At 33.9% G+C, this 27945-nt stretch overlaps 2 protein-coding genes across 4 annotated transcripts in view; both read right to left on the reverse strand.

Annotated features, from left to right (window-relative positions):
• Cad87a (cadherin 87A) overlaps positions 1 to 17545 on the reverse strand; it is a 181390-nt gene extending 163845 nt beyond the window's left edge. The window contains exons 1-2 of one of the 3 annotated variants that reach the window (XM_072904606.1): positions 17404 to 17545; positions 15007 to 15144 (exon numbers count right to left, since the gene is read on the reverse strand). In XM_072904606.1, coding sequence (XP_072760707.1) covers positions 15007 to 15044 — 38 coding nt within the window. In that variant the 5' untranslated portion in view covers positions 15045 to 15144; positions 17404 to 17545. Of the gene's footprint in view, positions 1 to 15006; positions 15145 to 17147; positions 17167 to 17243 lie in introns of those variants that run through there. The other 2 variants (XM_072904607.1, XM_072904608.1) reach the window with 2 other exon arrangements.
• Positions 17546 to 18102: 557 nt separating this feature from the next.
• His2av (Histone H2A variant) lies at positions 18103 to 27179 on the reverse strand. Its single transcript, XM_072904618.1, has 5 exons — positions 27067 to 27179; positions 26844 to 26921; positions 21720 to 21833; positions 19944 to 20073; positions 18103 to 19558 (listed from the first exon to the last, which is right to left on the reverse strand). The coding sequence occupies exons 1-5, from the start codon at positions 27067 to 27069 to the stop codon at positions 19497 to 19499; spliced, it is 387 nt and encodes a 128-aa protein (XP_072760719.1). The 5' UTR covers positions 27070 to 27179; the 3' UTR covers positions 18103 to 19496.
• Between the last annotated feature and the right edge of the window lie 766 nt (positions 27180 to 27945).

A 27945-nucleotide genomic window follows, 5' to 3' on the forward strand; every position in this document is an offset into this window, starting at 1 on the left:
CTATGACATGATGTCATACTTATATTTAACGTCCTATGAAATCTCTTTCTTTATTCGATAAAATCTTGCGATACATCATAACTGTGTGTAATATCGCAGAAAATACATCTATCGTCGCACGACAACTTTCTACAATTCACATCGCCTCTCGACTCGTGCAAACGTTGCTCTGACACTGCCGTACTCACGACCCGGTGGAGGCGTACTTCATAAAGTGTCTTGGGTCTCGCAATTTTGCAAGTTAAATGAAAAAAATTGGGCGGCATTCATCGTCACGTTCACTTGGAAAGTAGCATGATAAAGTCGCTTGTCGTAGTAATGTATAATGAATGAAATAATAAGGAAAAATAAGTAATGTCGTCACAAGAAGATAGCGACAACAATTTATGTAAATCGCGTTGTAATATTCTTCAGATAGCTAACAGGTCCTCGTCGGTCTAATAACTGTATAATAATTGATATATGATCAATTTATTTCCATGAGAAAAAAATGCACGTAATTAAAATAAGTAAAATCATTTCTAAATTGGATAAAAGAAAAGCGTGCAAAAGAAATATCAGGTAAGACTAAAGAAATTTTTTATAATGTTTCTTAAAACATAATATAAAGAAAAATAGCGGGTCGCTAAATATCAGATTTAATCATTATTTATGCAATCGCAGTCGTAAATTACAGCGTGCAGAATGCAACGTCTTTCATCTTTCATCGCAGGATTTAAAATATTAACCGGCACGATTCGCAAAATATGGAGGCTTATCAGAATGTACGTTGAAGGAAGCGTCGTGTGTCTCATCGTGTGTCTCTTATCGGAAAGCATCACATGGCGAATGTCGCGCGGATGCGACATACTAGTCCTCCATCGGGGAAAACAGGTGAAACGGTCGCGTTATCGGCGTCGAAAACGGCCGACGCGACGAGCATTCTCGCGTCTCCGCGCGACAATTTCGTGAGCTCTCTGTTTTCAGCGATCGCGTGTAAGTGTAACGTGCGAGAGAGCGTACCGAGATAACGCGAATACCATAAGGTCGGAAACGTTATTCCCTCGGCTATATCGCCTTTCATTATGCAACTCGACATAGAAATTCCCATGACGATGAATAACCGTCCGCGACGAAAGAATGGGACCGAAAATTTATACGGGCGCGCTATTTTTCTCCCGAGTGCATTGCGATCGAGATGAATCGGGCAAAAGATTATTTGACAAGTATAAAAATGTCTAGAATCAACCATCCATAGGTATATATTTCTGTATCGCGCCATTCAGCGCCGAATGTAATTCATATACAGTATCCAGAATAAAAAAAAAAGTGATGAAAACCCGTGAAGCGTGTTTGTTCAAGTCGAATTTCGAGATTTATATTGTTGCACTTTTTTCGTGCGTCTGATTGGCGATCAATGACGTTGAAAAGTGAATATTAATTCAATTTGTTGACAGTTAAATTGTTAGAAGAACCGGAAGAGGATAAAAATGTCTTATTGTTAGACAAATTTTTCTCTTATGAGAAAGTAAAAGCGAGAGATAACAATGGCTATACATGAGTATCCATGGAATAATTCTTGTATTCACGTACAATTGTGAGTTAGAAAATATGTACCGTTAAATGAGAGTATGCAAATAAATTTAAAAATATAAATACGATCGCGAATGGAATAAATATCGCTCTTATAAAGAGACTAAAGTACTGGATATTTATATCTTGTGCTCATCTTTTCTATTAATTCAGTTTTGTTTTTACGCAGAAAAAAAATTCATGTATACACACATAGCTATTAATTTTCGCCACACAACTGAAATTTTATTTCACTAAAAAAAGGCGCGAATTATAATTTTTGATAAATTTATAGTAATGTAAACCAGAAAAATATGAAAGAGATTTAGAATATTTAGTTCTGAAATATCAAAAAATAATACGACAGAGGAAATGCTTCATTTTTACGTTGAGCTATATTATTAAATATTCAATATTTCAACCACAAATATGTGACCTTTTAAAGAGGAATCGCAATGACGCAATGATTCAATGTAAAAAGAATATTATTAAAAAAGTCGTGTTTTATAAAACATAAAAATAAATTATTAATTTTACTAATATCTTTTATTATTAATTATATTAATTATATTTTAATTTTAATTATCTCTTTATCATATATTAACTTTTTTGTATGTAAATCGTAAGTGAAGAAAAGTGATCAAATGAACGATCACTCGAGCAAATAGTATACCCGAAACAATACTCTTCTTACGAAATCAAGAATAACTGCTCTCAACGTTATCAAAGAAATTTTGTGGGCCGGATGATCCCACACTAGAGCATGAATAAAAGCGAAATCTCCTGTATTGCATAAACGGAATCCGTGAGTGGAGGAGTAGAGCGCGTTCTTAACAGAGAGGCGGTGTTTAAAAAGCGAGAGTATCGCTTTTAATGAGATGAGTTACGTGTCTATCCCAGGCCTACCGCGAATATCTCCGCGCTCTATGATGCAAAGAACGTGGCGAAAATAGCATTCACAGCGTATCTCGCTATTGTACCCTACATTTGCCTATTACGTCACCCTGCGTTGTGAAAAATTACAATAAACTTGGTATGGTATAATTTAATTTCGCCGCACCTAAGAGATCGCATGACTCGTAACGACTATGCATAATAGTGGCATAACACGTATGAGCATACCGTTGCAAACAGTTAGTAAATTGTATAACGGGAAAAATATGTTTCAAGTACGGTATACGAGTGGATCAAAGGGATCAAGAAAAAGATGATAGACATAACCATGAAATTTTATCGCGACAAACACGATATAAATTTCAATGAATCCGCGCCGCAATGGAAACGCTTATTTGATAAAAGTAATTGGTATGTGCGTTCTACTGAAAGTAAATCCAAATACCGTTTTGTTCGATATTTTCAGTTAGATGACTCGAATTCCACTGATAACAACAAATGTTATGTATATCAAATGTATTTCTGTTACATCTCTCGAAAAGAACGAAACAGAATCAGCGTCATACATCATGTTACGTGCACGCGGTTGGTTATAAAATAGCCGGACCCGTTAATCGATTGATGAAATTGTCGAGTGTGTAACGTTAGCGTCTGCTACATTTTACGTTATACAACATATATGTACATTATTTTCAGAATTAACATTTTTTTGAGTTTTTCTTCCATCGCGTCAATTTATGCCGTTGTATTTTCACACGGATATGATAATGTAATTAAACAGAATAATTAATCGTACAATATAGGATTCCAATGTAACATTCAAGAATCTAAAAGTAAAAGAAAATCGCAAAATCCATAATTTATTAATTTAAAAGTTCAAGATGTTCATATTTGCGAAATATTTCGCAAGTCACGATTATTTAAATATCTATACAATGGCCTTCTTCGACAATTCACTGTAACATAAAACGTGCGCTGTAACTGAATAAAAAACAAAAATCAAAATATATATTCTGTTACACTGTACGTCTGAATAAGTGGAATTAAACCTTTATGCGACGTATAAAAGCGAACGACAGGGCGCATCGACAATTACCAATAAAAACAGAGAGAAACTAGTGTGTGTGTGTGTATATATATATATATATATATATAAATATAGAATAGTATATATATATATATGTATATATATATATATATATATATATATGTATATGCGTTGCATCGCGGTTGTATACAATTGTTTTACAGCTCGGCTTTCTACGGTACGATTTATATCGCCGTTGGCTTTCGCGCGACTGCTGTTTTACCGTGACTACGTCGCCGGAAGCGGTCCTTTTTATACGAGAGAGACCGGAATAACGTCAGGCCGTTATTTCTGACGAGGAAAAACAGTGGTAAACGCGCTATCTTCGATTACGCGCACAATCCTAGATATTAATCCAATAGCTATCTGCGAGTTTTACTAACATGTAAAGACACGCCCATCTCGACAAAGTTTTCATTTCCACGAAACTCTTACGTCTCAATTGATAGAGAAGTTAGAAATTTATTATTAAAATATAATAAAATAAATTATTAATTTATTAATAGGAAGAACAGATTTCAGGCAACAAGAAAACTTATTATCGGCACTAATTTAATATATATCGACTTGTATCATTCGTTTACGAGCTTCCGGGCAATTTTCTGAGGGTAATTTATTACGACTGAAAATTAGAAATTTATTTTATTGCGATATAAGTTATTTGCGATAGCATTAGAGGATGTGAGAGAGATTTTTTTTAACGCAATCCGGGAAGAGAAAATTTATTCAATCCACGGAGAATTTTGAAGATTTAAAGTTATGGCAACTCCATGATATGATCCGCGATACGTGCGACACGTGTAACTCTATTTCCTTAGGGAGAATAAAAACCGACACGATACGATCGTCGTTCGATCGTTTCTATCGTCGTCGCGAGGATTTTACGATGGTTGTATACGAGTTGTATCCTGTCATCGCTTTCTCTCCCCTTCTCTTCTCGCCATTCATTAAATTCTATTACTCTTGTGCCTTTTTCACTCTCATCTCAACAGCAACGCCTTCGAATCTCGGACGTTCCAACTTTTAGACGAGATATTTTGCTTTAGCGCTCAGAGAAATAAGCAAAGAGTTTACACAGAGCAAACCCGATGCGAAAGTCACCGCACGACTGATCGTTGATCTCCTTTCCGTTAACGGTACGCAGATTTTTACGAGAACTCCGCACTCCGACGTACATCTCGACGATATTGACAGGAGCGTAATTACATGTTATCAGCGTTGACCTTTATTAACATGATCCTAATTGCCTAACTCGTAACACGTTAAAAGCGTCTACTGCGCAGTAAAAATATTGATTAATATAATACTTTAATTTTTCCTTTATAATTAAATTTGGAAAAATAACATTTTAGATTAATAAACACACGCATTCTATAATTCTTTATTTTTACTAAAAGATTATTTCGTTGGCTAATATTGATTTCAATAATAAAATTTATCTGACAATTTACCCCAAATATATATAATAAATAAATTCTTTCAAATGAAAATGTATTGATTTACGATTAATGTAAACAATTTAATACGATTACCTAAATGTAATTTCTTTCACCCTACTTACTATTTAAAAATCGCACAACGTGATCCGCATGAAGCAAAAAAAGTTTCGACCGATATATTTGCATACGTGTTACTTTCTCGTTACCCAGTTATAAAATATGGCGTCCTCCGTTTATATTTTCATATCTTTCTCTCTGCGCTATAACGCGTTTCTAGTTCACATCTAAGCATGAACACCTCGGCTTATTGGGTGAGCAGAATACGGTAAGCGGCATCGTCGACACGAAGGTTGCGCGAGCGAATATACCTGCCGCGAATGCACGTGCTAGCTCGTGAGAACACACGCCGGCATTACACCACTGTGTGTGTGTGTGTATGTGTGTGTTCACGTGCGTCACACATACGAGAGATGTACGCGCGTTGATATATGGCAGTGCACCGAGTGCATCACATATATGGACCGTATGTACATACACACCGTGTTGGGCAGCCGCGTATGTGGTTAGGACTGTGCACGACGTGCGTGACAGGAGGCACCTATGTACGACCGCGCAATGCATATACAAACATACGGGGTGTACCAAAAATGATGCATATACACGTATATATATATATGTAACAATCGCGCGCGTACAGGAAATTTTTTCTCTTGTACAAAAAAAAAAAAAAAAATATTATTCGCGCGCGAGTGCTCAGTGTTCAGAAAAGTTATTAATAATTTTATGTGAGCGTCGTAAATATTCGAGCATAGTACGCGTCGTTTTTCTCTCTCTCTCTCTCTCTCTCTCTTTTAAAATTATATAAATCTAAAGTGATTTTAATTTAATTTTACTGAAACATGGAGAGTCCAATGTTTCTTTTTCAAAAGTAAAAAAAAATACAACTAAAACTTTATTTAGTCACTTACTTTTAAATAAATTTTATTGCAAATTAGTCTGCAAGATATATATATATATATAAGAAGATATTTAAAATTAAAATATTACTGTAAAATAAATGAAAGATGGTTTGCTGAAGTTAATATATATATACTTTATATATTTAATTACTTGGCTTGAACATTTAACGCTAAAAACTTATAAAGAACCTAGATCTGTCATTTATCTCACGTTGCCTAAAGACATACGGACGTCTTTCTTCGGAGTCTCTTTATTCGGTCGCACGTTGCGATCCGTTAGTACATCCTCTGGGTCATCGACCATACGGCCGCTACGCGTAGGAGATCGTGCGCAGATAGCGATGGCCCTCGACCTGATACTCTCGCTTGCAAATTTTCAAGCACTGCGAGAACTGACGCTTGTTAAGGTCATTCGATGGTCCCAGAATTGTTAACATTACCGCAAGTCTCATACAAGAGTGCTTGAATGCCAATGTACTTGAATGCACACAGGTACGATGTGTATTATATGTATAATAATATAAAAAAGATTGTGTTCCTTATATTTATATAAACAAATGATTCCGCAAATGTGTGAAGAAATTTATTACAGTATTTTCTTATACGTTTGAAGTTAAAGTAATTGACTCTTCTGAGAGACGACGCAAAATGTAAATTGTAAAAAGACAATATATACACATACTATATATTGATTAATTTTTTTTATCTTTACTATAAATAATTTTCACCTTATATATATCTTTTTGCAATACCAAACACGCGTTTTCTATCGTCTTCCATAAAAGTCAATATTTTAACTTCAAACATAAGAAAAGACTGTAATAAATTTCTTCACACATTTTCCGAAACATTTGGTTACATAAATACGAAAGAAAGAATCTGCTGCATTTTATTTATGTGAAGCATTATTCTACCATCTTCAACAATACGAACGGTTTGACGCTTTGCCAAAAAAATTCTTGATAGAATAAATAAAATTTGGATCTCCTTGCCATACGTGCAGCAAACATTACAAAAGTTTAGTGCACGTTGTCGATTATTCGATATATGTCGCGCGAGAGTATCGGCGCCATCACTACTCGCATCTCGCGTTCGAATATCCTCCGGCAGATCCTGACCTCGCCTCGAGCTCTCGCGTGGTATTCCAACTCGAAATACCTCTTTCAGTAGAAGAGATACTTCCCGTACGAGAGTGCGTGGCATGTGAATCTCACGGGAGCGCGCGTTATATAAGTTCCCGCGTTCCCGATAAAAAAAAAACATGCGTAGAAGAATTATTATTATTTTTTAATCTTATATCCGCAAATAAACAAACTTAGTTTATCGAATTGCTTGAACATGTTTGAAATAAATATTTCACATTAAAACGAAGGAAAATATCTATATAAAATATAAACGTATACATTTGAAATGCGTAAAAATGATATTAGCTAAATAGAGATGAAATTAGTAACTTAATTAAAATAAAAATATTACAGTAATAATAAACTTGGTAGTATTATACAATTGGTACAAGTACAATACATATTCTCATATTTGTACAACACCCTGCATTAATGGATATCCATTTAACGTTAAAAGCTTTCGTGTGCACAGAATTTAGAATTTACATTAAAACGCCAATCCAAGCTAAAGTTTAATGTGTTATTCGTGTTTTTATGGTGTTTACAAAAATTTGCAACGTTTTTGTGGATAATTCCTGAATTACCCGACTGATGTAACATGTTTTTTTTTTTTTCACAGCATTCTGTGCGAAGCGTAATACCGAGAGAAATCCTCTAATACAAAGTTCTGTCGGATCTCCCAGCCGACCGTATGATAAATCACTTTCCGTCACCCATCACACCCATACATCTGTTCCAGTAGTTTTGGATCCTATCTATCATATCCAATATGCGCATTGAAACAACAGCATGCGTTTCGTTACGAGAATCACGAGATCTGCATAAGTTTATGCATTTTTTCATAATACAATCATGGTCATGTGACTTTGGTCGATTATTCGCTACGACTTGCAATTAGAGAATCAGACTTTGTATCGCGAGAAACTTTCGCGGCAACGAACGTTGTGAACACCGAGCGCATTATTGAATTCGGAGCGTGAATACGCATTTAACATCACGATTTAATCGGGCGCATACGTGCCGCGATTTGAATATTGAATTTGATTTTTCAACTCGTCGATACTATATGTATAAATTCCTATTGAAATTTCGTTATTTGATAGTCGCCGCACGAGAAAAATCGCAAAAGAATTTATGTTCGAGGAAGTCGGAAGACACGTTACGCACGTACGCAATAAACGCACTTGGCGTCTGTTGTATTTCCGTCTACGATAAAGGTGAAGCGACATACCGGAGTAACGGTTAAGCTAACGTTGCCTACATGGTATTCACGGAGATCCCAGGACCGTCTCTAGTTGGCGATGGTACATTTGGCCTCTATACGTTTATGCTAAGACGATTATGCTAAAAAAATTATTCTGAAAAATTAAAAATTTAATATATACAAAATTTTAATATACGGAATATCTCAGTCGTTTTTTTATGTAACTGTAAAATTTTTAGTGAATTCAATTTTTAAGCAAATGTAAGAACCTTAATTTAAAACTTTGTTATTAAAATATCTGACAAAGTGAAATTAAAAATTAAGAGAAAAATAACACAATATACTGTATCAATCATTTTTGAGTGCTCTTAAATCCTTTTCCGCTAATCGCAGACTCTTATCAATATTTTCTCGTATAATTTTTTTTTTTCTACGGACAAGCTGATTGATGATATAAAATTATGAAAATATCGTGAAGTAAATTACGGGATATTGCAATTATGTATTAATTTGTGAATCGTGCATTACTTTCACATTAATTCCGTTTCAAACGCAAAGTAATATCGATAGAACAGACCTGGAACGCGACCGCGCTTAATTTAATAACGACTATATACGAGCGCGTGAGATTGAATTTATGAAGTCGCAAACTTCCAGTTTTACGTTCTAACAAGATTACAAGTTCGTAACCTTTTCATTTTGGAAAAGCCGAAATGACGCGAGACGTGTCATATATAGAACGCTCCTAGACATCCTTTAATTAATTCTAATAAGAGATGCAATAATTTATCCGCGAAACTCCATTTTTGGGCACAGTTTTATCTCATATTTGACATATTTTTCAGAAATAACTCGAAATTTTCAAAAATCTTCGCTAATAAAATAATAGTGCATATAATCTTTCAGAATTGTTAATCTTGGGAAGCTAATATTCTAAATTTCCAATTTTTACTTTTTCACTTTAAGTTTCAATGTTTTAGAGTAACTAAGACTCAAATTAAAATCTTATTAAAGCAAAGACCATTTCAAATTGCATGGTAAGTAATATTGCATTATTTATGAGCGTCTCTGACAGATTAATTTGAGATTCACTTATCGAGATTAGTTGCTCAAAATTATTAAGGTGTCAATATTCTTCTCTCTCTCTCTCTAGTAAAAGAAAAATTAATATCAATTTTCACAAAGAATAACATTACGTATTTATTTTTCATTAACCTTTGCATTATAGCTATCAAAATGTGTGAATATAGATAAAAGCTTTTATTTTAATTTTAATGATAAATTGTTAATGAAAAATTTGCGATTCGACGTTATAATAATAAGCCTTAAAAGTGCAACAAAGTTTAATCTGCGCGTAATGACCGTACTCGTTATATGTATATCGAACATACTCTGCAAGAGATATCTATCACGCGGGCTCGTTTGTAGCTCTCCCATATAATCACGACAATCAAGTGCCTATTTCAGCAATACAATCAAGGTGACGTATTGTTTGATTAGCCTGACAAAGACACACGAGGCTAATGGACATCTTAATGGCGATTCTGTTGAATGTGGGTAGGTCAAATTCATAAACAGTCTTCTGCATTCAAGATAGGACAATCAAAAAATTGCAGTAGTCCGTTTGAATCGATCATCGAGTTAAAAGAATAAATTAAACAGTGGAAAAGAATTTCTTATAATTGAACAATTCACATTTCAAAACAGAATCAAAATAAATTTGTTTTAAAAAAGATTTCTCGTAATTTTTTATTTGAAAATTGAATTTATCTCGATTCTTAGATTAAAACGATTGATACACCAATATCTTGCAAAAATACTATTTATAATATAATGACAATATATCGATATTTTAATCTTGATTCTACAACTGTGTACATAAAGTACATTTAAATAAATATATCTTTTTAACAAAGTTTATTTTTCAAATTAAATTATTTAATACATATATATATATATATATATATATATATATATATATATATATATTATAATAACATATATTATAATTATACAATAATTAAATTTTTCTCGTCAGTTAAATAATTGCATTTAATTTATATGAAAAATTTCTTTATTTTAATACATTAAAAATTACCATTACATTAAATATTTCCAGCATAAAGCTTTACTGCTAGCATAAAATATTTCTAGCACACATAAAAAAATATTTAATAATATAACAAATAAAGGATTAATATTTTACATTTCAAAAAGCTTTATTCCAAACGCGCTAATTTTTAATGCCGCTTATAATTATAACAATCGAGACCGACCGCATAAGTCACTAAAATAGCCAGCAATATGAAGCTATTTCAATATGCCGAATGTTTACCGGCAGTGTATTGAAACCAGTTCGATACCGTTGTACTTTCAGCTTCGACTGTTTTAATCGTTCGTTTTGTACCTAGTTACATATTTGACTACTTTATACTCAAACGGAAGTGTTTAACACTGCCGCGGGTACATTCGATTTCCAATAACAAGTTAAACAGTTAATTTATTATTTGTTTTCCACTCATTTTATTGAAAATAGATATCGTAATCAGAAATTGTACAAAAAAAAAAAAAAAAAAAACCGCTATCAATTACAACGATATCCTAAAAAACAGGTGTTAACTTTATGGGGAGGTATTTGGAAACTTGATGTTTCGAGTACGTAATCATTTTTCGCAGCAGATCAGTTAAAGTTTTCCGACCCGGGGACTTTCATTCCGAGAACGATTTCGTATTCATTCCTGCATGAACATACGGCTACGAGATCCCTACTACGCGAATAGACTTTCACCGCGGCGTTCGCCAGCGCCTCGATGACGATCGGATGACCTTGCGTGCCTCGAGTACCAGTACTCAGATTACGTGGAATAAACCAGCTCAATAGAGAGAGAGAGAGAGAGAGAGAGAGAGATCAGAGTCGAAGCTAATATCTGACAAAGTTCAACGAAACGCGAAACGCAAGATTTTTTCAAACCGTGAACCTGAATGGTCCAGGCGATGATGCAAATTCGGAATCATATATTATAAAAAGAAACGCGAATAAAAATATGCGATAAACAACTGTTTAACCTTTCGATTTTTGTGGTAATAATTACGATACATAATTAATTTCCGTATAAATATAATTTACACGAATCTTGAGATTTTGAAAATATATTTAAAATGGCATCTGCAAATATAAACGTCCGCGATTTGTAAGATGTCAATTATTAGACTATGATTATAGCATCATTGCAAGGAGAAGGAAAAGGGGAGGAAAAAAGGCAACACGGAAAGGTGAAATTTCAAGTCTCGTCGTGATATTCGGTTTCAATTAAATCCGAGGATTCGCGCGCTTAATGAAAAATGTGCCGGGAACTTTCCGCTTCAAGCGCTCTTCTCCGGGAACGATTATTGCCTGGCGGATGCGCCGAAGCATTTCTCTCGGAAAGTCGTTTCCTACGGTTTTATAAAGCGATATGCTCAAGTTCCCTCGAAACGCAACGACGAATACCGAAAGCAAAGCCGCTCATTTATTCTTTATAACGTACGAACTCGCTTCTGTGACTTTGTCTCGTTTTTAATACACGTAACTTTCACACGTTCGTAAGACGCAACCATTACGTCAGAAGCTTACACGAAAAGCAATAATAATATTCTCAGACATGCATGATATAATACCTTTTCTATTGAAACATAGTCTCAATAGAAATGTAAACTATAAGAAAAGCGTATTTGCATTTAAATTGACGATTATAATTAAATTATAATGTGCGAAGATTGTCCGTGAAAATCGTTAAGAATAAATGAGTCTCACGTGTTTTAATTTTTATTACATTTCAATTTTGCTCTTTAAATCTTACTCTTCTCTGTATATTGTGCAGAATTAAAAAATAAACTGTCAAATACAACCAGTGAAAAGTTAATTCGTTGAAGCTAAAAATCACTTTCGTTTTAAGATAATTAAAATTATACTCGAAAAATATTCGTAAAGCGTCGTTTTCTTTCTCTCGAAAAATATCAAAAAAATATTGCAATATCATCGATCTGAGGATATTGTGCTCTCGTGGAGAGGTCGCTCCGTTGCTCAAGGGTCGAAAAATCGGCCGGCCGTGACGCCGTTTTACGCGTGTTGTAAAATCAATGGGTGGTAAACGAGGACGCGATCGGTAAACAATGCGCTGCAACAGAAAATATTGCGCTGGTGCAATAGACCCGAGTAACATTTTGCTTTGTGTAGCACCTCGGCGAGTATACCGCCGAAATACACGACTGGGTAAATATTGGGAAATGCTTTCCTCTGTATAAAATATAAAATCCGCGTGCGCAAACGTCGCGAAAAACATCGTTGCAACTCGAGCAATACGCATGTGTTATTTTACTTAATTACTACGCAGACAAGAGGCAGTCACGATCCATTGTTATTTATGTTCGTTACAATATGTGACATTAACTTTTGAAGAACTAGCTTTTACATCGAACTTGAAAAAGTTTGCGGTCTTCAAATGAAATCGAGATAAATCTTTAAAGTTTATCTTAACAATGGAACGATACCTCGTATAAATGTTGACAAAAATAATGATTTTTTTGAACAACATATTCTATAATAAAATTCTTCTAAATAAATTTTAAATTGTGAAGAAAAAAAATTTATATATAAATCTAGACACAAAGAAAATCGATAGAGCGATTCCGAGAACGGCGATACTTTGTAGGCTCTCTCTCATTACATCATAATTATTTCAAGGGTTAACACGTACGGTACTCTCTCCAAATTGTAGCATATACACAATGTTGCACTGGGAGACCACACGGCGATCTCGGTTCATTATCACGACTGCTCGCGAGGCAAACTTAGACCGCGAGTTTCGTAATTGCTCCCAGCGAAGTGTTACATCCGCATGAGCGCGAAAACAAGCCGAATTGAGTAAGGCGTTCGTGACGGGCGAAACTTTACATTAACGATATTACACCTCACGCATTCATATAAACAAGATTTTATCGAGCGTTAGGTGCGCATATTTTGAACAGCTAGTCTTTCGTGAAACTTATAATTGTACATTCGGGTAATTTGCATCGCAAAACGGAATAAAACTTTGCGCGTAACATCGCAGTAAAATCTTTCCGACGGATTTGTAACTTATAATAAAATAATCGATAGTGACCAAGAAAAACTAATAGAAAGGATTATAAAATAATTATAATATGTCGTTATGTCATAATTATGGCATATTCCATTTGTGGAAAAAAGTAAACGAGTTTTGTCATTGTTTAAGTTAAAATAGAAAAATATCGGATGCATTACATTATATTCGCTCTAATAATATTCCAATTATTATTGTGAAACATCAATCATTGTTAATACCAAAAATTATTCGGATATATTTCAATTATTCATTGTTTTTTGGCGATAGAATTATTCAAATAAAAAATATTTTTTTGTCTGGCTCAACTTGTTAATAGAATTTATTGATACGCGTAATCAATTTTTATAAATATTTCTGTTTTTTCTGCTTCACAAATTTAAATAGTAGATAATAGTAGATAAATATAAATATCTAGGCTGCAAGTTAAAAATAATGCACAATGAAAAAGGTTAATGAACATGAAAAATAGTGCATAGCTCAGGAATAAATAGATATTACAATGTCTGAAAACAAGATAACTGAAATAGGGATCGATCGAAAATTTTTTATATACATCTATCTTTATCTCTGTGTCGAATCAACTTATTATTAGAAGAATCTCTGATAAATTTAAAATCTTTCGACTTTTGTTTAATAGAAATGTCATTTTCTATCATAATCATTTCGCAATATTGAATATCTTTAGAATTAGCAATTAAATTAAAACTCTGTTAAAGCTCATTTTTAGAATTAATATACATAAAAAAACCTTACATACATACATACCTATATACATACATACATATATATATATATATATATATCTTTATTTAGATCTAAACCAATTTTGCTTTAACAGAATTTTAACTTAATTATTAATTCTAAAAATATTCAATACGGGCCTTTCTCTCTCTCTCTCTCTCTTTCACTCTTTTATTTAAGAAATCTGCTATTAACGATAAAAATAAAATGGAAAGGTTCAGAGAGACAAGTGTCTATAATTCACCCGATCTACTTTAGGACACGATTTGATATTTAAAATAGACTTTTACATTATATATTATTGGAATAGAGTAATTCTTACTTAATAGCTTCATATAAAGAATATTAAAAAAATACATAATCCCAAAATATCTGCAATATAGTTGAAATAATTCTCTAGTCTTAAAACATTAATCCAAATATCTTTTTCCGAGAAAAGGGAGAGTGGCAGAAGACGCTATTTCTCATACAGATCAGTCATGAAAAATATTATTGGCAAATATATTGAACTTTTCGTTATACTCCGCAGATAGTTATTATAATAAGAAATATGATCGTGAAAATAAATTCAAAATCTGTATATATAATCTATATATATAGATATTTTCCTCTTTTTCTACGTAGCCTTTGTACGTAGTCTCCTCCTATATCTGTTTATAGATCTGTTCGTTTTAATTGCTCTTTCTACGCTTTGCTTCTCTCTTTTCCTTCTCTCTGAAAAATTTGATCCGATATAGATAATTTTTCCATTTGAAATAGAAAAAATACAAGAAAGTGCAGTTAAAACGAAGAAATTTTACGTCTGAACCTGAAGCGAACGCATTTACCGCGTTATTTATATAAATGCTGTCGTTTTGCAAAAAGTAAAAAGAAAAGGAACTCACCGAACGGCGACAGCTCGTTCCGCGTGTCTGCCCGTCATCCTCGAAGAGTCCTGGGCCGGTCGTTCTGCGTGGGAAGAGTTACGGCGAGCAGATCATTCCATGCCAGGAATCCGAACGGCGATGGCGACGTGCACCAGCCTTCGAAACAGAAGATGTTGTCTTTCGCGAATTTTGTTTGAGCGGAGACGAAAGGCACGAAGATTCCCGCCGACTTTTCGCGCGAACCGTAAAATTCGACGTCGCGATTTTTGTCGTCACGTTGGCAATCCTCGCTCGAGTTACCAAAATTTAGCCGCGCGTCCTTGACCATCGCGCGCGAAATTTGAAAATTACAAATTCAGATTTACTCATCTGATTCGCTCCAAATTTTTCCCGCACGAATTTACACGTATTTTACACGTATAAAATATCAATATTTTTCTGTTCTATTTGCATGTGACACATATAATATTTAAAGAGAAAAGAATCTATTGTAGAATCTATTATATATAATCTAATTTTGTTTTCAATTTAATTCTTAATTTGATTCTTAGCTAAAAGGCAAACAAACAGTTTTATTTATTCAATTCTCTGTCCAATTTCGTTGCGTAGCATCGTGAATAAGTGAAGACAAGACGTTAGGCATCGTGAATAAGTGAAGATAAAATCGTACTCGAAGGATTAAAAAGAACTAAAGAAATTACACTTTGATTGAATTATTTGCTGTCGATTATGTTTCTAAAAGATCAAGCCAATTAAGCGGAGATTTCGTGTACCATGATTTACTCAATTCCTTAGATACAAAGATTGTTTTTACATTTCTTTCATTTGTACTCAGATGTGAACATAATTATGCGCACATATTCGTTAATCCTTTTATTGCTGCGAATAATTAATAAATAACCATTTTGGTTTAGACATAATTAAATTATTTAAATAAAAAATTTAACAGATTATATAGAAAAATTGACCCATTACAACATTAATGTTATTTAAAAATATATGAAAGAAAAATAATATTATAAATATCAAATATTATATTATTCACCCGTAAAAATTTTCATGCAAGTGCCAAAAGATAAAATCATCAAATACAATAAAAAACGAATATTATCACCGATATTAAATATTTATCGCAAAAATCCAATGCAAAAAAAAGAACAATCGACATTTTGTAACTTGCTTTTCACATTCACAAAATTCGATAAAAAATATTATATATCTCTTTTTTATTAATTTATTATATTATCAATAATTACGCATAGTTTTGCAAGAAAATGTTATCAATTATGATATATCCATATTTTATATAATGAGAAAGAAAAATTTTAAATATAATAAAAGTACTTTAATATATAATTCATATGTTTTAGATTAGAACAAGATCATGTTAATATTTTTTTCATCATACTGTCGCAAACTACTTCTTTTTTATATTTCTCTTATCCAAATATAAATATTCTCTGTGTGTGAATAAAACTCAATTTTCACAATATTAAGAAAATATCAAGAAGTTATAATAATTATAAATATTAAAATCTATGTGTTATTAATTGGACATATATTTTAATAATAATATGTAATAATATATAAAAATACACATATAAGATAATTTTACTACATCTTTAACTTTTGTGTCTAACACTTGACAATTATCAATCGTAAACGTCAATGTCAACACATTCAATGTAAATACAATATATAGAGAAAAAGGAGGACTTATCTGTATGAAAGACACCTCTTCTTCCGTGTTCAAATCATTATATTACTATTTAAAATTTACACTTTTTCGAGATCCCGAGAGATTCACGTGAACGACTTTAGTCGCGGATAAAGAGACCGGCTTCAACGGATGCTCCGAAACCGAGTTCAGTACGCGATACGAGAGGAAAAAAAAAAGAAAGATTTCTTTCTCGAACGGCAATTATTTTTCTCCACTCTCAAGAATTCTGCGCGCGACAAGCACTGATCGCGAGCGAGGATCGCCAAATGACAAAAAAACAATCGCGCGCGAACGCGGACGAGTATGACACGTAAACACCGGCAACGGTCCGTGCGACACAGCAGCAAGTGAGCGAAACAGACGCGGCTATCTTCAAGACAATATACGATTTTGAAAACCGCTGCGCGCAAGAATGAGACGCGCGTCTGTCTTTCTCTACCTCTCTGTGTGTCGCACGAGACACGAGACACGAGACACGAGACGCGAAAAGAAATATGTCTATTATATTCGCGTCCTTTTCCGGCATATATATTACACTCTCGCTCCTGTTCCACGCGAGCCCGGATCGCACGGCTCTCGGCTCTCGGCTCTCGGCTCTCGGCTCTCGGCTTTCGGTCTCGCGACGAGAGAGAGCGAAAGAGATACACGCGAATGCCTGCGTGTCGCGATCGGTCCTCCTAGATCGAACAACTCACCGGGCGGCGACTGGCAGAATTTCCGGAACTCAGACTCTCGGCGAGAGCGCGATCGCGAACGTTTATGTTACTCCAGCCCCGCTTGGGCAACCGACTTGACGACCGTACCCGTGAAAGGCGACTACAACTCTGAACGTTGCGCCGCGCGCCGCCGCAAGTGAGGAGTGGGGAGCTCGAGCCTTCTCCCCTCCCTCTATCTCGCTCGCGCTCACCAACGGCGCGCGCTGTTCTCTGCCTCCTTCCTCCTTCATCTATCTCGCCGGCGAGCAGCTCGTCGAAAGAGCCGCCGGCGGGGACCTCCACAACTTGAGACATTGCTCACCAGATGGCATATACGTTCGCGTGACGGTCAGGTATCGATGACAAGATCGTATTTATGTTTCATCAGATACTATCAAATGGAAAAAATTCAGACTTATTTATAAACCTGAGATATACATATATATATATACTCTGAGTCGCTTATGCTTTCTTTCATTTTTTTTTTCCATTCTAAGCGTATAAATATATACGATACGAAACACACATGCAATTTTTTCCTTTTATAGCAATATTATTGGTCTTTGTTTCTTTATTTCATTTACATCCCTCTTGTGGAAATAAATCTTTTTCTCTTCTTTTTATACAGAATAAACTATATTTTTCTAAACTAAAATTTTATGTAAAATATTATAATAATTTGTAACTTATGTGAAGAAATATTTAGTAATAAAATTTATTTTTATTATGAAAAAATGAACGTTTTACATATGGCTTGTGTTTAATATACGGTGCGTTATTCCGTAAAGGTACACTAAAAATTATGTTTAAACCATAATGAAGAAGACAAACATCGAAGTAAAAAAGAAAAATCATTGAAGCAAAAATAAAAAGTCGCATATCCTTATATGTGCTAATAAACTTTCTATGTCTATCTTGGATTATATTTTACAAGAATTGAAGTGTCAGTCTTCGCTATTATTAAGATTGCAATGACCAAAGAATTTGCAATAGAAGTAAATAACAATTTACAGTCCCATTTCTTTATCAAGATGAAAAGTTTAATTTCACAAGTTTGAAGCATAAAATATTTGATATTTGTTTTGTTACATTAGTTTTCTATATTTAACTAAAAATTCTCTGTATAATCTTGAATCTCAAACTTTCAAAATTCTGGAATTATGAACCTTTATAATTACTGTATTGTGATCTTAATAGGAAAAACGCGCAAAAAAACTTGTGTACTAGTGATAAAGAGATTTTAAGATAATATTTAAATAGTTTGAAGACTGAAAACTTTATCATATATTTCTATACGCATTTGGCAAAATGTGGAGTCATTCGAGTCGTGAACTCGGAAGTCACATGTGTAAACGTCCGCCTTGCATTTTTTTGGTCGCTGTGACGAAGCCGACGATAAGGAAATCTTTACTGCTTAATCTATGTGTTTGAATATCGCACGCTGGTGTGTGCGATAAATTTAAAGTATACCAAAACTCATTAAACGATAAACAACGAATTAAATTGATAACGCAGAGTCAATATTTTTATGAAAACAAGTTGTCGAAAGCGATACTTTAACAAATTAATTAGACGTGTCTTTGTACGTGACGCAATTTAAAAACGACTTAAATGAAATAAAGCTAAGCAAGTGATTCGAAAAGAATCGATAGCTTTGTCCGCAGTATATCGTAAATAATTAAACATAGTAATTTGAAGACGTTTTCACACGCCTTCTGATGCTTCCGCAGTGTTCGTAAGTTGCAAACTGTACCAAAGACTGTCGTTATCTCGAGCAAGCCATGCTACAACGCATCGCTCACAACACACTAAAAATTTCCTACTCTCGGTCTACAATTCTCCCTGTCTTGCCCATTTGTGAATTGTGTGATGAACATTTGTCTTTTTCTTTACTCTCATTTTTATCTATATTAAATTATATATCAATATACTGTTTTATTTATATATCTATATATATATCTATGTATATATCACGCCAGTCTCGTCATCGATTTAGTAACCTAGGTACACTTTGTCAACAAACACTGGATCAACTCTTTCCTCCTCCCATTTGCCCATGAATCTTGAAATGTTCAATATTAATTATCTCTAAATTATGCTGGTTTCTGCGAACCCTTCTTTCCAATAAGTGATTTATGGATATGTGGAATGACACCTATAATCAAACAAAAACATATATCCATAAATTTTTCGTATATTTAATTTAATATATATTTAATTATATATTTTTTTCATTTTTAAAATATTAATTTTAAATTTAAATTAATTTTATTTAAATTTATATAAAACATTTTAAATAATTAATTTAATTTTTATTTTTTGTTTTAATGTAAACTATATATGAAGAAAAATATTAAAATTCTCTACAATAAAAATTGTATATAGAAACTTTGATAACAAGAAAATATACATTCTATTATCAGCTCAATTAATAATAAAGTATAAATAATAATTATTTAGGTTATATATTAATAAGTAAGTTATATAATAATTAATATAAGTTATGTTATACGAAAACAATAGTAATAAAAGAAATATACCTCCTCCTGCAATAGTTGCTTTAATGAGACTATCTAATTCTTCATCACCACGAATAGCAAGCTGCAGATGTCTAGGTGTAATACGTTTGACTTTCAGATCCTTTGATGCATTTCCCGCCAACTCCAACACCTAAACAAAAAAATTATAATTATTTAATAAAGTATATTAACTATCAAAGTTTAACAGTAAAAACTTATTTAAAGCACGACTGTAATACACTTTTAAAAATATTATTTCCACTAACACATTACTGTTAATCTATCAAAATTCAATTATATAATATTAATTTTATAAATATAAATTGTTCTTTCTGTGTAAAATATTTAAAAATAATATTGTTTTTATTAGTATCTTAGTATCATATAGTATTTACCTATCAAGATTTAATTATATAACTGTTCTTACTTTAAACTCTTGTCATTGATAGGTATAAATTAAAGTTATTATTTTCATAAGTTGATTGATTGATTAATATATATTAATATATATGTAATCTTTTTCTTCTCTCTTAGTGTCTTATTTTTATAATACTCTTTATTAACATAAAATAATTTATCTATATTAAATTATTTCAATTTTACAGTCTGGAAGATTAATATTCTAAATTCTGAAAATTTCAGTTTAACAAAAAGTAGAATTGTATGAGTTGTATCAGTTGAAAAAGCAAAACTATTGCACAAGTAATTCTCAAATCCATTTATTTAATACTTTCTTTTTCATTATTATGTTCTCATTTCCTATTTTTCCCTTTAATAATTATTATAACTAACATACACATTTACAATGTTGGGTATCATTACTTGTTTACATAACAATATTTTTTAAAGAAAAAAATGTTGTGTAAATAAATCATGGAATTAATTTTATATGCAATGAATACAAAGCGTGTATATAACAATATATTGACAATAATTATAATCACATAAAAAATAAAAGAAAATAATAAATTTTACGAAATTATTGTTCGTTCAAATGAAATAAACTTCTGACATAGAAATTTGAATTTCAAAAAGTATGTAATGTCGTGACATCTTTAATTAACCATATTATATTTCATTTAAATAACGCGGGGAAATCGGCCATGTTATTTTGGCGACTACAGTGCCCTCAAGTATCCTACTGTGACGCTGCTGTTCATAACAGATGTCTCTATCATGTATCTGTATTTTTTTTTCCTTTATTCATTATTCACTATCTCTTTGTCTTACTTTTTTCGTGTTGCGCTGACGTAAACGTTATTAAATATTTAATTATTAAATGTATTTATGTTTAATTAACTATATTATAGACAATACAAATAATATAGTCAACTTCAAGAAAATTTACATTTATATCAAATGAATTATTAAATGCAGCAATAGCAAAAAAAACACATAAATGATATTAATAGCATTAATGCGTGTTTGCGAGCGCGTTAAGAATAATCGAAACAATCTTCTAATGTTGAGAATATTAAGCTTTTTCTTGATCTTTGGCCTTACTCTTACAATTTATATGATTCCATATATTTCATCGTTATTATTTATAACACTTACTCTTTATACCCTGTATATATATTTCAGCTTCTCTTCGCTTAATGGCTCAAGAATCATTTTGTGTAAATGGTTTTATTTCGACCATTATTTTTATGTTATTACATTGACACATATGCTCGATCTAATGTGTGCAAAGAGTTTCAGTTTCAGTTACAATCTTCCTTGCATTTTCTCTTTCCCCTCCCCTTTCTCTTTCACTCACACACGTACACACGTACATACATACATACATTCACTTACCTCAGCCGTGAGGTATTCCAAAATGGCTGCGCTATACACTGCCGCAGTAGCGCCTACTCGACCATGACTCGTGGTTCTGTTTTTCAAATGCCTGTGAATTCTGCCCACTGGGAACTGCAATAAAGTACTAAATTAGCTGCGCTTTTTTACTCCGGACGCGAGTCAAATGAAACAAGAACGTATTCGTAATTGGACAGTTAGTATACTTTTTTTTTTTTCTTTTTTTTTCTAAAGACCGATGAAAAAACTAACGTCAAACATTGTGACATCGCAAAAATGTACGTAACATGGTACAAAAAGTTTGATTACACGTGTCGTTAAATTATAAATTAAAAAACTCGCGGAGTATTCGTACTACGTAATTATAATAAATTTGATAATTTGATAAATATATTACATCATATTTTTTTCTCTCTCTTGAATATTATACATAAAATATTTTTGCGTGCCTCTGAACTGAATAATTTTACATTTTCTTACCTAATGTGTTTTGAGAATTTCATAAAATGTTATTATTTATCTAATTGTCAATAACACAGGATGGCAGATATATGAAATAAAAAAGCAAAATGTATAATATTTGTACATTTAGATTTATTTATAGAATATATATAGAAATATATAGAATATATTTATTCAGATTGCCATATTAAATTTGATAAAAATGTTAAAAAAAAAGAATAAAAATAGAATCGTGTAACATATTCACAATATATATAAAACACATTCTTGTTCTACCAAAGGCTTAAAACAAATTAAATAACAATAAAACAATAAAACAAATAAAACAAACATTACTGTAAAAACTGACACGATGAATAACAGATGTAATTTTAAAAATCAAAGAAAAATTAGACCATATTATTCAGTAATATTCTGTGTATTTATATAGAATATTTTTTAATATATAGAAAGCATTTGAAAACTGTATTAGATTTAACAAAAAAATAAATAAAAAAAGGAAATTTATGTAAAATTCATATTTTATTTAAATTTATAAATCTTTGTTTATATTCACCAAAAATTGTGAAGCAATTCGTAATGCGTTAGATATATTTAAAAATATGTTTAGGAGTAGACAGATCATTTTACGCGTTTCTTGGTAAAACAAACAGCCGTTCGTCGCACGCTAAAGAACATCCTTACGTATACATTTAGCGGATCGCGGAAATAATGTAAATAATGTTTGAAACGAACACAGTTCTCAACACTCTCAATTAATATATATTCATAATCATCGATTTAAAGAAACAATTTCCGAAGATGTTTTTCTAAATTCTTATGAATTTTTTAATGCTCAAAATGTTTTATTTAAAGTTATATTATTATAAATCTTATCAAAAAATTATATATATATATATAAGTCTTTATATAAAAAATTTAAAATATTTAATATTGACTGAACATTTTTTTGCTACTCTGTGTTGTCTCTTATATGTATATTTTTTCGTCTTTTATATATATTAATTTTAAAATCAATAATTTACTGGATTAACAGCTTTTTTATTATCGGAAAGTTTTGTATTAAAATATTTTCTACAAGTATATATTAAATATGTGACAATTATAAATGATAATATTAATTAATAGTTGAAATATTCTTTATAGTGTGTGATACAATTTCCTAAAGCAGAAATTAATACTTTTTGATTATTTATATATATATATATATATATATGTACATGATATCCACAACGAAACTAATAAATAAAATAGTTTCGATTAATTACTTTTTATTGGAAGTTTATTGGAATTTTTATTTATACCTGGTGCCATCGTGTGTCTTAATTCGCCACTGACGACGCGTCTAGTGACTTCTGTCGGAACTCGTACATACCATCGACGTCGAGCCGAATGTTTTTCGGACGAGATCTACGCATGCGTCTACTAACCGTCCACGCGACATCCGTCCATCGGTCACGGCGTCAGCAGCTCCTTAGCTCTCGGCCGAGGCTCAATATTGAGCGATAAACGATGATACGGATTTCCGTATTCATTCCGCGACCGAGACGATGAGTCCGCCCGATCGTCGTCCAGCGTCATCGAGAATCGTCGCCGTCGCTGTCGTATCGTCGTATCGTCGTATCGTCGCCGACCCGGTTCCATTCTCGTGACAACAACGCGAACGTACACATTCCGCCTCGTCATTTCGCGGTATATCTCGCCGTCGCTTTGTGTCTCTGCGTTATTCCTCTCCGATGAGAGCGGGAAATTTTCTCCTCTCTCTCTCTCGCTGATCATCGAAAACGCGCGAATTATCGGACCTCGCCTCGTTCTCACGCTACGAATATCGAGCGGTTACGATTTGGCTCGCTGTTTCTCCTCTCTCTCTCTCTCTCTCTCTCTCTCTCTCTCTCTCTCTCTCTCTGTCTGTCTCTTTCTCGCGCGCTCTCTCGCCTTTGCCTCTATCCTCTTTCTCCCTCCTTCTCTCGCTCTCTCCAGCTTTTGGCATGAAGTTTCGTCATCCGACGTACGCCCAGAGACAGAGACGCGTTTCAGAATCTCGCTCTAAGGCGCATCCCGACCGTTGCTCTAAAATTCCGTTCGTGGATTCTCTCGCGTGTCGATTGCACGACACTCTCGTAAGTGGCTGGTTTCCCCCTCCTCCCTCCCCCTTCTTCCTCACCAAGCACGGTCGATATTGTTGCACAATAATTTTGTCATCGCTGATACCAAATACGCGATCGACATGTCGAAATATTCTGTAGAATAAGACTGGAACCGCGATGAGAATAAGAATCTAGAGCGGCTATTTAATTAAGAAACTCAAACTGATCAAAATAAACTTGAATTTTATGTTGTGTTTATTATATGTGTAATTCTAGTGTTTTTATATATATCTACTCATCAGATTATATTACACGAACATTATATACGTTTTCAATATTATTGTAATCATAGTACATTTAACTTTGAGATAAGATTATATATAAGATATGATGTATATAGTCCACAAGTTAGTTAAAACTTTATCTTCTTCGAAACACGCCCGTATTTTCATGAAGGAATCATTCGATGAGAATCATAATAGTAGAAATATTTAAATTCTAAATAAACTAAATAAAGTAGAATAAAATTATTAGAAACTAGCACTTAAAAGCTTGTGGCTTTTATTATAATTGAAACTTCTTTAATGTAAATAATTTCTGTACATCCTCCTGTACACCTGTATATTTCAAAGTACGATTAATTTGTTTGACGTTCATTAGCGAAATGTCTCGGGACGGATGATCTCTTTCCGGAGTGTGCAAACTGTATCTCGAAGTAATCTTATTTGCCAAATATTATTGGCGACGAAATTATCGCGCAGTAATATCGACTCGTAGCGTAGGTGCCCGCCACTTCAGATCCCTATTCACATGCCGCATTTAGCGCTAAATCAGCTAAATGTAGCCGTACAAGATCTTCGTAGACAAAGAACGTTCGACCGCGTTAACGTTAAATGTGAAAAGTGAATATGGATTTTGCTCATCGATGTGACATCATCGAAACAAACATTTAGTTACCGCTTGAAGAACAGATTGTGCTTTAGTGTTGCAATTAAAAATTTTTTAATCACAGTGGAAAGGACATACACGATAACGTATCGAAAACAAAATCGATTGCTATAATTCTTTTTCTTCCGAAATGGCGATAACATTAATTCATAGACACCTATTTTTCCATTTTTTTTTTTATCACCCGTGATAATGAAGGAAAATGTTAAATATTGAAAATACTCTAGGTAATTTCCACTGACCTATAATTAAATCAAACAGAGAGAATGTAAATTTAAAATTCTAAAATCATTAGAAAAGTATTTTGACCGTTAACTTTTTTTGCAACCAGATTTAACGAAATAGTTAAAATAATATTAATTTTTAATTATATCAAGTCTAATTTAATATTACAGCCACGTAATAATTATAATAATTATAAATTAAGTAGAAAATTACGTTTAAATTAAATATGTGTGATAAAGAAAAGTTATATCAGTTTTTCGAGAGGAAAAAACAAAATTTTTTCCCGCTAAATGTGATTGTTTTGAACACGTTCTGTATTATGTAATAACTTCGACTTCGATCGATGAAGTTTTGCCGCACGAATCACGAAAGTATAAGTAAAAAATAACGTCAAATGGCAGGAGGAAGGAGGAAGGAGGAGAGAAATACCTCGTACAAGACGAACGAATCTAACGTAACGATGAACTCGAAAATCGCGGTGCCTTTTATGTGTGTTCAACATGATGAACGATGAGCCGATCAATGAGATAATCGTGATTAAAACGACGCGCGATCGACGAATGGACAGACCCTACCATTCGAATTTGCAATTCTCGCGCCTCGCCGGTTCGATCCGCAGAATCACATACAATTCCGTGCAATCGGCACTCTGATTAATCAACGGATAAAACGGCGATATGCACGCGCGTTCGAGGATATCGAGGAACTCGCAACTCGCATCGCGATAAACATAATACGGTACAAGTGCAGAAGGGAAGAAAAAAAAAAAAAAAAAAAAAAAAAGCCGGCGTCGAGTGTATCGATGACAACCGCGGGGACAGGAAACAACAAACGGCGAACGGAAACGACGCTTGGCTCGCGTCGCTTGCAGCTCAGGCTGTACAAAAAAGTCGAATTGGCGCGATCGCGACGAGCGGCAAAAATTGATGGTCGATTTACGGCGCGTCGCCGAGGTCGTGACGGGGTCGAATAATCGCATCGAAACGATTGCCGGGGAAGGAGCAATTGATCGGACGGGGGAGAACCGGTCCGGTCGTACTCGCGCGTTTGAAAACGGTTGCGAGCCGCACGCAAGGTATTCGAAAAATAAAGCGTCTCGCACTCGCGACTTCTCGAAGGTTCGGCGTGACGCGTGTAGAGCGAGAAACGCGGCACCGTCGCGCGCACTTCCGGCGTATCCGGGCGAGCTACGAGTCGGCGAAAAGCGCTTCGCCGGTTAGCGGTCTCGAGAGTCGGCCGGGTTTTTCGCGCCAACCATGATGATTTTAACCTGCAAGGTCGCGGGAGCGCACGAGGAGACGAGGAAAACATTAATCGGTCGGGTAGGCGCGAACCGAGGGCACGCGTGTTCACTCGAATCGATTCCGCCGACCCGTACGCTTTCAACGTCGTCGCAACTCACCTGCAGACCGGCCCTAGCCGAGCGCGAGACCGCCTTCGCCTTCGCCTTGCCAGAGTCCTTGCCCGCCTTACCGCCAGCCTGTTCGGACACAAAAATCACGGTTAATTTGCGAGATGCAGCTGCGAAACTCCGTCAGTCGACGGGGAAGACTCGGCGGCGCGCGGGGACATCGGCAGCGGTCGCGGATGGCCGTCGAGCGCGTCAAAAACACGCGGATACTCACCATTGCGCGACGTGGATATTCGACACACACACAGCACGAAAGACTCGCGAGCAGTCACGAACGACGCCGTCTAAACGCGACGAGCCCGCCAAATGCGCTTGGCGCTACTGACGCGTCCCGCGGTCGTATCACGTGACCGCGCGCCGGCCAATAGAGGCCAAGCGGCGAGCGAGTCGAGCGTCATCTGGCGACGCACTCGTCGAGTCATCGGTTCAGCTTCGTAACCATAGATCGTAGACTTATCTAGATGGACTTGCGTCTTTCCGTTGAAAGGAAAAGAGACAGCGATAGAAAAAAAAGGGACAAGAAAAAATCGAATGCTTCTTTCATTTGGATTATAATTATTATTATACTTAATAAGGGAATCGAACAAAGAAAACATGTTAAATTTTTTATTCTTCTCTCTTATTAATACTGACTTTTTGCCTTCACAACGCGCAGTCTATCTATTAATATTAATCTATGGCCTTATATCCTTCCGGCCAAACTAGTGCGCGTCACGCGTACTTATGCGCGAATAATTCTTGGTCGCCTCGTCATATGCTCTTATGTTCATCGTCATCTTGTCGATAAGCTATTACTGGTCGTATGAATAAAAATGAAGTAAACAGAGGCAAAAACAAGGTAGAGCATATTTACTGTAATTCACTTACATATATGTCTCGCTATAAAAAATTGATAAATAAATATCGAATCGTGTTTTATTGTTTACATTTTACCTCGTTGACAATTGATGTTTATAAATGTTGAAATAGACATCACGCGTTATATTTTGCTTTACAAGCATATGTTTTGCCAATTTTATTTCTTTCGTATGTATATCGACAAAATATCTTTATCTCTTTTTACAATGTATATATATGGAATCTGTTTCTAAAA

Source organism: Anoplolepis gracilipes, chromosome 13 (genome assembly GCF_047496725.1).
Source record: "Anoplolepis gracilipes chromosome 13, ASM4749672v1, whole genome shotgun sequence".
Lineage (NCBI taxonomy): Eukaryota > Metazoa > Arthropoda > Insecta > Hymenoptera > Formicidae > Anoplolepis > Anoplolepis gracilipes.